The 15,489-nt window shown below is 35.7% G+C and overlaps 1 protein-coding gene across 1 annotated transcript in view; it reads right to left on the bottom strand.

The window, feature by feature from the left end:
* Window positions 1-15,489, bottom strand: part of RELN (reelin) — a 511,483-nt gene that overhangs the window by 312,392 nt on the left and 183,602 nt on the right. Inside the window, exon 4 of the mRNA XM_056118569.1 lies at window positions 414-484. Coding sequence (XP_055974544.1) covers window positions 414-484 — 71 coding nt within the window. The remainder of the gene's footprint in view (window positions 1-413; window positions 485-15,489) is intronic.

Below are 15,489 nucleotides of genomic sequence, written 5' to 3'. Positions count from 1 at the left end.
AGAACACATATAATACCATAAAACATTTAAGCAACAAATACTGTCAAAAAATTGATAAGAAATTTAAGTAGGAAATTAATCACATTTTTTTCATGGAATTCTAAAATTACTACTAAGATTTATATTTCCAGGACAACTAAAAGTAACTTATTGGGAAAAAAATCATGAAAAAAATGAAGGAATAATTCCTACCTGGTTTGTTATTCAGTATTTTTATAAATGTTTTTCTATTTTTATATATCCTTATCAATATTAATAAAAGATTATTAGCAACATGAAAAGGTTAATTCAGACCTGTTTAAAGCATTATGATCAAATATGAATAATGAAATGCTTACTCAGTACATAGAAATGGCACCTACTAAAAATAATTTGGAAATAATCAATATAAAGCAATCAGAGATAATTCTTACCTCCTTGCTCGCACAGCTGCTGTGCTAAAGCATCTTTGAAGATAATCTGACCCCTGTGTGTTGCTGTAGCCCTAGAAAAGAATAGAAAAAAGTTAATCAAAATCTCATAACAATTTTGATAATGTATTTTCTAAGCTTCTGAAAAACCTCATTTAAAATGTTGTATGGATATGATTTCAAAGAAAAAAATGAATGTACTTGAATGTGAATAGAGTCAAGACTTAAACCAAGGCACCTGGGTTGTAAATCATGTTCTATTTTTATTTTATAAAGATATTGTGACATCTGTGGACTTATTCCAAAAACAGAAAATGCAAGCAAATCCTAGATGGAAGAAAAAATATGGAAAGGGCACTTATTAAATTCTTCAGGAGACTTTAATGGAAAATGTTTTGTGCAGCAATAATGATATTATACTGAACAAAGATATTCTTAATGTGTTTTTTTCCTGAAATAAATAGTAATCACAATACATGGAGAATTGAGACAGAATTACATTAGAGTATTTTTTAAAGAATTATTCAGAGACTTCATAATAACAGTCTGTCATAATAAAATATAGCTTTTCCCCCTACTGGGTTTCATTCATTTGAAGGAGATGTACATCTTTTACTTCTCTAATCAGAGCTGTGCACATGGACTGATGAAAAGAAAAAACACCCCAACAACATCTTTGCAGAAAATGTGTTATTCAATGGCTTTATTAGTAACTTTCTTATCAAAGCACAAATTATTTGTGTCTTATACAGAAGATAATTTTTACTGAAAAAGGATTTTGGGGGGACAAAATATATTTAAATTAATTTAAAATAGAAAAGTCACGTCTTAAGAAACCTGATTTTAGAAAAACTTCCATACAAAGTTTTTTCAAAATTACTAAATATATATTTAAATAGCCAGGGAGATAATTCTGAAATAAAGTACAACCCTCAGACGTGAGAGACTCTGAATTCAATTTTCAGCAAAACATACACATGCACGCATGCATACACACACACACACACACACACACTCAAACACACACCAGAAAAACAATCTTAACAATTATAAAAATTGAATCTCAACATTAGTTTTAGTCAACCACCAAATGACAAAAGTAATTTGATTCAGCCTCCATTTACTGATGATTGATTATGTACGAAGCAATGTGCTAGGTCACAAGAGGGCAAAGTTTGGCCCTTACATTTCCTTTTCATATGTGCAACTCTTAATCAACATCTTGGACTTTAACAGGTTCAGTAGAAGCTCATGGCTCCCAGCATTTCCAGCAGTGGGGTCCATGTATATACGACTCCCTTTTCATGCTACAGATTTTTCTGATTTCCATACTCCAATAACTAACACTAGTATCAGTCCTCCAGGACCCAATTTGTAAAAGCAATCTGATAAACTAAACTATGCTGGTGTTAATGAGTGATGTCATCCCAAACTAACATATTTTAGGGTGGAACTTACACACACACACATACATAAACACTTTGATACACACAATGGCATATTACTGAGAATTTTTAAGGTGAGAATAAAGATATAAAGGAAAATACAAATGGAGAAAAGTATCATTTTATAGCTTTCAACTTGCACAATGTAAGGTTCAGCCCTTTATCAAAATTACAGAGAAAACAGGTGCTATAACTCTAATGTTATATCGCAGGCTTATGTCCAGAAGAAATGTGGGAAGTTTTAAAACCTGAATAGACCATTCAAATAATCTCAACTAAGACAATAACTGTGGAGCTCACACACACTACTAATAGTATAACAGACATAAAAAGTGCAGAAAATCATGCTTCTTGTGAGCATGAATCCAATATGTCAGCCCGCAGCTATGCCATTAACTTAACCTCTTTAGACAGTCTTTCTGACTTCAGGTGGAATCTTGGCTACTTGACAACTCCATGTGGTTTGTCTTTCTAATTCCCACCTCTCTTTATCCCTTCTCCAGAACACTGTGAGTATCAAAACACTTAGTCAGCTCACTGTAGTTCCCTCCCACCTCCATCACATTTCCACCAACATGCTCCAGAGCTCCACCAGCTTTCCTCTTCTCTATCTTATACAAGAGCAAAGCAGACCAACATCAGCCATGCCACTATCTGATTCCTGTAGGAGTACACAGGATACTTTTTTAGGGATACATGTTGACATTTAATCACCAAGTGTAATACTTTCTTTACAAGTCTTTACATTTCTGAGATAATACTTCAGTACAAAAATACCCAACCCTGGGTAGATGCAAAGTGAGTAATTTTAAGGATTTGCAAAATAACGTCATAGTATAGATGCCCAGGTGGTCAGTAAGGATGTGAATTCCGTTGCTTTATCCTATGAGATATCTGCTATATGTCTCCCAGGGCTTGACTAAGATTAGTAATGGCAAACCTACTCTGAAAATATTGTTATGGAAATTCACTGGAATTTACCAAATTACATCACTTACTTTAAAACTTCTATGGAAATATATGCTTTGTATTATAAATATGCATATAAATGTTAGATATTAAGTTTATATTAAATACAATTATAAATACATCTTTAAATATAAAATTTGTACACACTCATAAATTGCTAAAAGCACAATAACTTAGAAGATGTAAAAGGATATGTTCTCCAATTTTAATCTATATTTTTCTTTTCTTATAAAAATAAACAGCAATTCCCTTCCTCCCAAATAAATAGCAATGGTATGTGGCGATAGGCCCTATTTATTTTCAGAATTATTAGTTTATACAATTTATAACTCTTTTTGAGGGGATATTCATCAAATTTGTGATGCTAATAACCATCTTGGTATGAATTGCACTTAATTTTTCATAATTAGCAGTAATTTTTTAGAAGAGCTCAGAAAATGTCCTTAATGCTCACTGTTCTGTGGGCTAGATGAGATTTCTCTTAAAAGTTTCTAATAAGTATTTATCATTTTCTTGGGAGATGCATAGATTTCTAGAGCAAATTTGCCAAGAAGAATCTCTATTAAAGTAATTTTAAAATACCTTTGGGCCATTGTAATCTATCATTTGAATAACTCCATAGAGTCTACCAAATGAAGAAAGTTCATTATGATAACCATTTGAGAACCCGAAATAGCCTTTGCTATTATGAATTTAAAAGAACACTTCATACTCAATTTTAACTGAACTCCAAGAGCAACATTCTGCCCATTCCTTTTAAGAACTAGTATGTATTGTATTGTGATGCAAAGAACCAAAGGTCACAATCTTTTAAAAAGTTTTTGAATATGTTCAATATTTTTATTATTGTTATATTGTTCATCATGATAAATTTTTATTGAAATATCATTGCTCATTTTTAAATATTAATTTTCTATTTTATTGAATCACCGTGAGATAGAGGATTACAAAGCTCTTCATGATTGGGTTTCAAACATACAATTTTCCAACATCTGTCCCTCCACCAGCATAATTTCCCAGCACCAATGTCCCCAGTTTCCTTCTCACCCCCCAAAATCATCCCCCACCCCTGCCTGCCTCTATGACAGGCACCTCCTCTCTAACTTTCTCTTTCTATCTTTCATTTTAGGCATTATGATTTGCAATGAAGATGCTGAAAGGTTATCATGTATAGTTTAGAACAATATTGAACACATTATCTGGTTGCAGAGCTGCTATATACCTCAACCATTGTGTCAAGATCTCTTCACCATTGTTCCAAGGTTCTTTCCTTCCTTTTCTTGCCAAGTTCTATCGATTGTGTCTCAGAATCTATTTCTATAGGGGAATGTCTGATCCCTTTATTTCTTTATACTTGACATAGGAAAGAGGTTGTTTGGCTTTTGATTTGTCCTTGACTTTCTGACGCATGACCCACTCCAATTCCATCCAAATTGCAGTAAGCTACAAGATTTCATCTTTACTCGTAGTATCCCATTGTATGCATATACCACAATTCCTTTATCCATTCATCTTTGTTGTGTTCTTGGGCTGTTTCCAGACCATGGCTATTGTAAAGAATGCTGTTGTGAACATAGGTGCGCACACATTCTATATTAATGTCTTTTTTCCCCTTTAGAATAGATGAATAGGAGTAGAATTGCTTGATCAGTCTTTGGAAACATAAACCAACATTGGAATACTATGAGCTATCGCTTAGGAGATACCTGACTTTTCCTCATTTCTCTTACTAATCTAGGCTTCAAATTCCCTATATGAGATAGGGATAAAATATTATTTTGTGTTTAAGTGGGAGAGTATGGATTTGGTCCACATCTGTAGGAGCTTGGGGGATACACTGGCTGTGATCTGTGGCCCCTCCCAGCAGTGAGCCAGGGATCAAACCCTGCATGCAAAGTAAGGGTCTTAACCCCACATATTTCTCTCTAGCCAACAGCAGCAATTCTTATTTAATGATATTAGCCTCCCTCTTCAAATACTTACCAGTTTCTCTACCTTAATACATTTCAATGTTCTGGAAGAGTAGAAGCAATTAATTAAAAAGAAATTATCTCCCAAAGTTGCCCATCATATGATTTAATATATGAGAGAATCAAAGATGCTTTTCAGTTGACATATTAGCTTCCAATGTGTGATATTGCCATCAAGTTTCCAAGTGAAGAATAAATTGGGGTTTTAATATAATTGTTACAGTGCCTACCCAAGTGTATTGTTCCTTGATTTCGAGTCAATTTGCTCACAGATTAACCTAAAGAATCATTTTAAGCCTAGGGAAATGATGGGTTATTTTCCCACCTTTCTCTCTTGCTTTATCAATGAGGTCTGGTATATTTTGTGCTTGTCCATTAACAGTTGGAAAGGTGTTTATTAATCACCAATCTGACATTAATTTACTGTAATAGCAGCACACTTGTACCAATCTATGCACCAGGAAATATTACCATTTCATAAGTGCCACATGGGGAAAGAGGGAAGAGGTCTGGATTTGGTAAATCTGAATATCAAATGAACCAATTCACTTACAAACATTCTCATCCCTTTTCACCTGCTAATAAAACTGAAGATACTTATTGCTTGACACTTATAAAAATATGGGGAGGAAACCCAAATGCTTTAAAAACCTATAAAGAAGGAAAACAACTTCAGAGAGAAATTATTTTTATGATAAACACTTAAACCATGACAAGGTCATAGTAAAATGTTCAAAAATCCTTAGAAATAAGATTATATCGGGCCAATAAATGCACAATAAATAGTAACTTAATTTCCTAATAATTTAGTGAAGCTGACTATCAAAATTTAGATTCAGATTTTGATTATTGGTCAAAATGAAACAATTTAGTTCTATGAATGGGAGATAACAACCTCACAGGTTAATTTTCTGACATGTTTCTTATTCTCCCTGATTATTTCCTACTGTTTTTTCAAAGGTATGATAGACAATTTTGAAAGTTCTTTAAAGCTCTAAAATTTGATCCAGTTATTCAAAGTTAAGGGAGTATATGTGAGTACATATATACAACAAATGAATAACCACATACTGGTTGTATCATAAGGACTAAAGCATGATAGTAACAAGTCCATATCAGGTCATAAGAAATTTTAACAGTTTATATTTTATGTATAATTTAACACATGTACTATGTGAATAAGTTTGCACATAGATAACACAGCTAAAACCTCAAACTCATACAAAATTACAAACTTTATCCAAGTCACTCAAGTCATCAAGTTCATCACTCAATTTCATCAAGTCACTCAACTCAAGTTCATCAAGTCACATAAATGATACATTAACTTACGCCTCTTTAGAAGCTAATTTGGTCCATTTTGTTTGTTAACTCTTAAATCTACCATACTTCCTCATCTCTATAGCCATTGTTTTAGTTAACGACTCAGTAATTTATAACCTGAAAAATGACAGTATTCTTTCTACTGGAATACCCCCCCACCCTCCACATTCCCATTGTATCATGCCAATTTTCATTCTAAAATTGCTTGAATATATATACATATACAAATATACATATTCATACACACAGAGAGAGGAGGGGGGCTAAAAGGACCTCCAGGGTCCCTGCCTCCTATCAGTCTTATTTCCCACCACAATCTGCAACTAAGCCACACCATGATCTTCACATGCACCAAAGTGGATCATTTCTTGTCCTCAAGATATTTTATCCTCCATTTTCTGCGCATGAAATATTCTTGCCAATTATTTTATTCATCCTATAAAACTTTTCCAAGGAACCAGAGACAATACAGTGGATAGTGCAACAGCCTTGCACATGGACAACCCGGGTTCGATCCCCAGCATTCCATATGGTCATTTGAGCCCACCAGGAGTGATCCCTGAGCTCAGAGTCAGATGTAAATTCTGAGCACCATTGGATCTGACTACAAATCAAAAAGTGTTTATCCAAAAACCTTCCCTTCTTATAAAACTTTCCTAAATCCCTAGATTCTAGCTTCTTAAACTGTGAAGGAGACACAAGAAACGTTGAAATACTAAAAAGCTTCTCGAACTTCCTAACAAATAGACTTAATTTGTAGCCGAGGTCTCTGTTTTTGATCACTCCTATATAAATACATTTATTTTCACAAACTCCATAATTTTTCAGCAACCTTAACCAACAGATGGATAAACGCTTGCTATTTATAGTGAAAAGGTTAATACTATGTGAAATAAAGGAGGTTTAAAATAAATTAATTACCTGAGAGTATAAATAATTGTTAGGAATCCACAGATGTCTGAACTAGCAAGAATTTTGTCAAAAGCATAATTTTTTCCTTTCTTTAAAAGCACTGTTTTCTTTGAACTTTTAATAAGCTCAATTGAGACACTATATCAGAACCTTTTGGGAGTCACAGTGACAGTATAACAGGTAAGGCATTTGCCTTATATACGGTCCACCCAGGTCCAATCCCTGGAACCCAATATGGTTCACTGAGCACTGTCAGGAGAGATCCCTGAGCAAAAATCCAAGAGTAACCTCTGAGCACTGTTGAGTGTGAACCACCCAATAGTCCAAAATTTTGTTACAAATAATGCTCTTATGTCTTCAAGGACAGAAAAATCTGGCCCTTAATCAGGATGAACTGCAGCTACTAGTATAGAAGCATAAAAAAACTTACATGAAAATTTAGAAGATACAGCCTAAGAGAAGGACCACATGGAGGGCGGGAACCACAGATCCCAGAGGGGGAAAAAAAAAAAACAGGTTCCAAAAAGAGCCGAGATCACCAGCAAGTCCCAAATGGGGTAGATACCGCATCCCGCCTCCCCCAGATGGAACCCCGGTGACCAGAAGCCTCTACAAGCACAGCTCGAGTATGCAGGAACTAGGACTTTTTCTCAAAACCGCGCGGCCGCATAAGCGGCCACGCAACATCTCTCTATATACAAAGTGATCAATGGGAAGTAAACCACTCAACCTTTCTCCCTGAAAAATCAGAGTTAAGTTTGGAGCACGGCCACAGCCCCAGAAACACAAGGACTTAATGCAGAACCCAGCAGCTTGGAGCAGAAAAGTGAACGGACTATGCGTTAATCCAGGCCATCATGTCTGCCCGGAGGGGAAAGGGTGTTGCCCCATTCGCCCTCTCTTCTCTGGAAAGAAGGATGGCAGCCGCATGGGAGCCTTGTGGATAGCAGGTATGAGCTGGGGGTGTGGGGGCGACTAAAACCTCAGGGGAAGGGGGGCGTTCCGGTCCGTCCTTCACGCCCTACCGAGGCCACCAGTTGCCCCCCACAAGCAGCTCTCCAGCATGGCCACGACTCCAGAACACAGAAACCAATTTCTTAACTATCTGACTTTCAGTAGAAATACTTCCAGGGTCAATAGGTAAAATAGCAGAAATCCAAAACCAACATTTAATTCTTGAACCCAGCTGTAGAAAGCAAATCACTTCACAATGCTTTTTCAGCATGTCTGATTTGGGGGGGGTAAACTCTAAATAATAGTGGTGAATCTTTTATTGAAACAATGAATCTAATCAAAGCAGATAGAGTGTTAACTAGAATTCATCTGCCTCACAGGGACTGGGAGGGGTGGGGGGTGGGGTTCTATTGGGGTTCTTCATGGTAAAAAATAAGTATTGGTAAAGGGAAATGTGTTTGATATTTGCATGACTGAGACCTAAACCTGAAAGCTTTGTAACCTTTCCCACAGTGATTCAATAAATAAATTAATTAATTAAAAAAAAAGAAAATTTAGAAAAAAATCATTAAAAATTATTATTTATAACAGAAGTCTAGCCATCAGTAAGAAGTGAACAAGATACCACTGAAAAAGATACCATGGATTATCGTCCTCCACATTTAATCATTATTTTCAGAGAGATTATGTATATTGAGTTAGTATAATGGCTAACTTAAATAGCCCTAACTTTAGATGTATTGAGAACACATAGGCACACACACATCAGAAAAATTAAGGAAGGAAAAAATAACAAATAAAGAAAGGAATGAAGAAGGAAGGAAAGGAGGGAAGGGAGGGAGGGAAGGAGGAAGGAGGAAGGAAGGAAGGAAGGAAGGAAGGAAGGAAGGAAGGAAGGAAGGAAGGAAGGGAGGGAGGGAGGGAGGGAGGGAGGGAGGGAGGGAGGGAGGGAAGGAAGGAAGGAAGGAAGGAAGGAAGGAAGGAAGGAAGGAAGGAAGGAAGGAAGGAAGGAAGACAAAAAAGTAAAGAAAGAAAAGGAGAAAAGGAGGTCTAGATTAACTTAGAAAAAATTGTACAAGAAGATTCAGACAATGCAGTACAATTTATCACAAAAAATAATTACAATAGATCATACACTAAGTTTTCTATGTAGTGTTACTAAAGGTAAACATGTGTTTAATTTCTATAATCAGTTGCAATATTTTTGGTTTATGAAACATGAATTTAGTAATAGAAACCCAGATAGTAATTTAGGAGTTTGCCCTGCAATAGTTTGATTTGAGAACCTAACCTAAAATCATAACACTATCTTCATAACATCTTCCTAACCTAAAATCATAATACTATCTCTAAAATTGACATTTTGTTTACAACTATTTATATTTCTAATCTCTGGGAATGAGTATTACAGATGTAAAAAAAATCTATCTACTTCCCAGAAGAGCCATGTGTTGGTACAAATTCTCACCAGTGATTACATATGTGAAGATCTGGCAATGAACAGACAGAATTTAAAATACAGAACTAGAAGAACAGAACAGTGATTACAGGGTACAGTCTTCCACTTAAAAGATAGACTAATTCTAGGCACAGATAGTTTATCTGCGCTTCTGTATGCATTCACCCAAATGTAGTTGGACTCTAGTCCTCATTTTTGAGAAATGTAGGTTACACAATATCAGAGAGAAACAAACATCTATCACTGGCCAAAACTTTAATTGCATTGTAAGTCAGCTGCAAAACACATTTAGAAAAGAGGAAAATACTTATTGTAAGTATAGAATAGAACAACAGTACATTTTTAGGACAAGATTTTTTAAGGGCTAAATAGTATCTCCTATTAAAAAATAATGATATATCACTATTATGAGTTATTTAAGTTTACCTATTATATTAATAGAATTTTAGTTTACATATGTATATTCTACATTTTTAATGTTTTTAATGATAGATTATATAAATCTCAGACATATCCTATATTCTACCCAAATTTATTGATACAAATAATATATTAGTTAAGTTTAAGGTAATGTGTTAATTTCATATAGTTCTATATTGCAAAATGATTAATACCATAGCAGCATTCCATCCTGTCACATACCATTTCTTTTTTGTGAAAGAACATTGAAAATCTAGTTTCTTGGCAACACTGAACCATATGATAGGAAACTATTATCTATAATCACCAAGTTATAAATTAGATACCTACAACTTGTTTAACATTTAAGTGGAAGTTTATGCCCTTTAATCACCATTCTATTCTTTTTTTTTCCCCCTTTATTTTATTTTATTTTTTTTAAAGTTGTAGATTTACAATTTTTTGTGCTTTGGTTTCAATTATACAATGATCAGATACCCATCCCTCCACCAGTGCCCATTTTCCACCACCATGGATAATATCCCTCCCACCTCCATCCCCCCATCCCCCCTGTCTCTGTGGCAGGGCAATCCCCTGTGTTCTCTCTCTCCTTTTGGGTGTTGTGGTCTGCAAAAGAGGCATTGAGTGGCAAACATGTTCAGTCCATAGTCTACTTTCGACATGCATCTCCCCTCCTGGGAGGATCCTCCAAACATCCTTTATTTGGTGCTCCCTTCTCTATCTGAACTGCCCTTTCCTCTGGGATACCCGGCTGGCCTCTAAGTTATGGAGTAATCCTCCTGGTGCTGATCTCAGCTATTCTTGGGTATTAATCTCATACTTTGCTACTTTATATCCCCCAGATGAATGCAATCTTTCTATGTCTATCCCTCTCTTTCTGACTCATTTCGCTTAGCATGATACTTTCCATATTGTACCACTTGTATGTAAATTTCATGACTTCATCTTTTCTAAGAGCTACATAGTACTCCATTGTGTAGATGTACCAAAGTTTCTTTAACCAGTCATCTGTTCTTGGGCATTCAGATTTCTTCCAGTTTCTGGCTATTGTAAAGAGTGCTGCAATGAACAAACAAGTGCAGATGTCACTTCGACTATACATTTTTGCCTCTCTGGGATATATTCCCAGGAGTGGTATTGCTGGGTCAAATGGGAGCTTAATTTCTAATTTTTTGAGAATCGTCCATACTGTTTTCCAGAAGGGCTGAACCAGTGGACATTCCCACCAACAGTGAAGGAGTGTCCCTTTCTCGCCACATCCACGCCAGCATCGGTTGCTTTTGCTCTTTTGAATGTGGGCCAGTCTCTGAGGTGTGAGATGGTATCTCATTGTGGTTTTGATCTGCATCTCCCTGATGATTAATGATGTAGAGCATTTTCTCATGTGCTTTTTTGCCATTCGGATTTCTTCTTTGAGAAAGTTTCTGTTCATTTCATTGCCCCATTTTTGGATGGGGTTGGATGTTTTCTTCTTGTGGAGTTTAACCAGTATTTTGTATATCCTGGATATCAACCCCTTGTCAGATGTGTATTCGGTGAATATCCTTTCCCATTCTGTAGACTGTCTTTGTATTTTGGTCACTGTTTCTTTGGAGGTGCAGAAGCTTCTTAGTTTAAGATAGTCCCATTTTTCTATCTCTGTTTTCACTTGCTCGACCATTCTATTCTTTATTTTTCTAAGATACACATTTTTAGTATATCTTGCTGTTTAAAAAATCAAATCTTTCCATCTATTCCTGTAAAAAACTATGCACACTGAAGGTTGTGTGTTCACGGGCTCTCTGGACAGCTCTATCTCACCTCCCGCGTTCATGCCCTAGAGCCGCTGTGTGTGGCCTGGATCGGAAAGGCTGTTGGCCAAGGGCAGACGAAGGAAGAGATGAGGGCCAGGCCGGTTGATCTTAGTGGCAGTTTACTACAAGGAAGTTTATCCCATAGAAGAACTTATGTCATGGAGGGCCTAGGTTCTCTCAAGCACATGTTCCCCTTGCTAGTCTCTCGGTAGGGAGTCCATCTTTCAGCCCTGCTCTCTCCTTCTCCAGCTTCCTTCTAGTCTGGGCTGACACTCCACCCAGTCAGGTAGCCAAATCAACATAAGAAAGCCCTTCCTGACTGCTCAAGGGCAAGATACCTCTTAAGGTGTTTTTCTCTTTTCCTCAGTCCAATAAACTATCAACTATTCCTGAGGTTATGCAGGAAGGACAGAACAGTGTTATCCTACATATTCCCATCTAATTTTCCTAAGGTGGACATAATAAAAAGCTCTTTTCCATTCAAAACTCAGCTAAATAACTATTTGCATGCATCTGCCTTTGGAATGTTTTTTTCTACCAGCCTGGAAGTTATTGAGCATTGAATGGTACTTAAATTTTCCCCCATTCCCATCAACAGTACAAGAGAATTCCTTTTGCTTCCAGTCTCTGATTGTCTTATTGTAGTCTTATTTTCTTTTCTAGATTTATTATTGTTTAGGTAGTATGTTTTCAGTGGTGTTGATATTTGGGTTTCCAGTCGTTTGGTTACATACCATTCTGGGTGTTAGATGATAGCTTATTGTAAGTTTTATTTGTATTTCCCTAGCGAATAGGTTATGCTGAAAATCCCCCCCCCCATATGCCTGTTGGCAATCTGTATGTCCTCTTCAGGAAAGTGTCTGTTCATCATTGCTCCCCATTTTTGACAGGGTTATTAGATTTCCTGTTGCAGAGCTTTGTGAGTAATTTATAGATCTTGAATGTTAGCCTTTTATCTGATGTACTTGCAAACATTTTCCACCATTCAGGTGAGGTTTTTTTTAATGGTAGCCCAAGTTTCTTTTGCCATGTAAAAGCATTTCATTTGATTCAGTCCCATTGATTTCACTTTTGTTATCTTTGTCGCTGAAATCAAGTCACTGAAAATACCTCTGAGGTATATATTCTGGAAAGTTCAGCATATATTTATGAGCTCTAGTCTAATCTTAAGAACTTTATTCCACTTTAAATTAATTTTTGTGTATGATATGAGATGTGGTTCCTGTTTCTTTTGTTTACATGTAGCTATAAAAGAAGTGGTATTACATATATATAATGTGACAATAGTTATAAAAAAAAGCTTAAGACTTTCCATTTAGAACTGGAGGGTATCATGTTAAGTGAAATGAGTAAGATGGAGGTCAACTACCAGATAATCTCACTCCTCTGTGGAGAAAAGAGAACTAAATCGAGGGAACAGTATCAAACTCTGATAAACTTTTGGCCTTAGATCATAAAACTAAGATTACCAAACAAGGGGTTGGAGTTGGAGGGAATGTAGAGGAAGACTAGAGGTAGTATTAGGACACTGATAGAAGGTCTTGACACTCGGATTATTGTGCATAAAAATAATGAATACCAGTCATGTGCATAAGCATGTTACCTAAACTATCATGATAAAATTAAACATTTTAAAAATTAAAAAACATTTCTCCCATTTATTTAAAAACACTTTTCAAATTTTATTGTGTCATATTTTATCTACCCCTTATTTTGGAATATTTACCAAATAACATTTTATTATGTACAAAAAAATATTTCCTGAAATATCTACACAGCTCCACTGATGAGAAAGCCTTGAAAAATTTCCACACTAAAGTCCATTATATAATTAATCAGGGAATTGGGAATAGTGTTCTCTAATGTTCTAACTTAATCTAAAATCAAGTGTTTATATTAGCCATAATAAAATTATAATCATGAAGAGAAACCTTCAAATCAGTAGATTAAGCTAAACTGTAGTTGTTACATATCAGTTCATTGAAAGAATTTTAGAGAATATTTTCTATTGCAGTCTGAAACAACAGACTTATTCAGTTAAGCTTTTATGTGGGTAAAACCAAAATAACTTTTAGGGAAATATAATAAGCCTAAGTCTTTTTCTCTAAAAACACAGAACCAGAGAGTGTCTGGAATTGAAAAATGTGGCACAACATATGGGGCTGAAACAAGAAGATGGAGAGAAGCGTTTAACATAAAAAGTTGGACAGTTACCTGCTGTGTGTTTTTTGCATACACTATCAAGAAATAAAAAACCAGCAAGTATAAAAGAAGACCTCGAAGCGTCCAGGAAAAAATAGCCCTCAAAATAAGAATAAAATGTTATCAGTCTTCTTAATTATATTATTTTGAAACCTTCTAATTCTCGGAAAATGTTACTTTTAAATCTGGAATTCTATTTTTAGTCTATCTGCCATAAATGCAAAAAATCATTTCACTACCTATGTATACCTTCATGGAAAGTGACTAAGAGATGCTCCCTCAAAAAGTCTGAGAAAATTAAGAGAAGTCATCACTAGTGTAGGGAGTGAAAAAAAAAAAAGACTCAAGAAAGAAAAGGTTATATATCACTTAATTCTGGAGTGAATAAAATATCTATAATTTTTAATTGAAATACTGATTACTGATTTTATGTAGAAAACATTATTTTTATTGGGACAGCATTCTGGGTTGGAAGGGACTGAACTATGTTGGAGGAAAACTCCAAGAAAAACAGAGTACCAAACTAATTCAGAGGAATTTTGAAACATGAACAAATATATAGTGAATTAAAAGACTGAACTTCTCCCCTGCAAAGAAAGTCCCAGATCAAATGACTTCACTGATTGATTCTTCAAAATGTTTAAAGGGGCAAATAAACTAATGCTTCACAAATTCTTTCAAAAAACAGGAGAGGCTGGGGCTGGAGCAATAGCACAGCGGCTAGGGCGTTTGCCTTGCACATGGCCAATAAGGTTCAATTCCCAGCATCCCATATGGTCCTCAGGCACCATCAGGAGTTATTCCTGAGTGCATGATCCAGGAGTAACCTCTGTGCATCATCCGGTGTGACCCAAAAAGAAAAAAAAAGGAGAGGCTACTTTTCAACTTGGGCTGGAGCGATAGCACAGTGGATAGGGCGTTTGCCTTGCACGCGGCCTACCTGGGTTCGATTCCTCTGCCCCTGTCGGAGAGCCCGGCAAGCTACCAAGAGAATCTTGCCTGAATGGCAAAGCCTGGAAAATTACTCATGATGTATTGGATATGCCAAAAGCAGTAACAAGAAGTCTCACAATTTGTTGTGAGATGTTACAAGTGCCTGCTCTAGCAAATCAATGAACAACAGGAGGACAGTGCTGCTACTTTTCAACTTATTTAGTGAGGTCAGCATAATAAAATAAACAAATCCTAAGTAAAGAAAACTACACAAATATACATGAATATAGACACAAAACTTGTTAGAAAAACACTAGCATACCGGAATCTAGCAACACTAAAAACTGTATACAGAATTTATTTTAGGAATGTGAGAATGATTCAAATTAATAAAAATCAAGTAATGCAATATACTCTATTAATAAAATCAGTAAAAATACATAATAATCATATATATGCAGTAAAAGTATGTTCCGATATTCAAAAGACATCTCCCAATATTCTTAAGATGATTTAAAAACAAGAAAGAAAAAGAAACAGCCGCCAGACAAGTAGTCCAGCAAGTACAGTTCTTGTTCTACACAGAGCTGACTTGAGTTCAATTCCTGGGACTCCATATGGTTGCCCAAACTTGCCAGGCAAGATCCCTGAGCACAGAGCCAAAGATAAGCCCTGAGTACCACTGAGCGTGGCCCCCAA

The sequence above is a fragment of the Sorex fumeus genome, unplaced genomic scaffold, assembly GCF_029834395.1.
Source record: "Sorex fumeus unplaced genomic scaffold, SorFum_2.1 ptg000037l, whole genome shotgun sequence".
In the NCBI taxonomy this organism is placed as follows: Eukaryota; Metazoa; Chordata; class Mammalia; order Eulipotyphla; family Soricidae; genus Sorex; species Sorex fumeus.
Note: the sequence above shows the minus strand (reverse complement) of the source record. Positions and strands in the feature narration are given on the sequence as shown.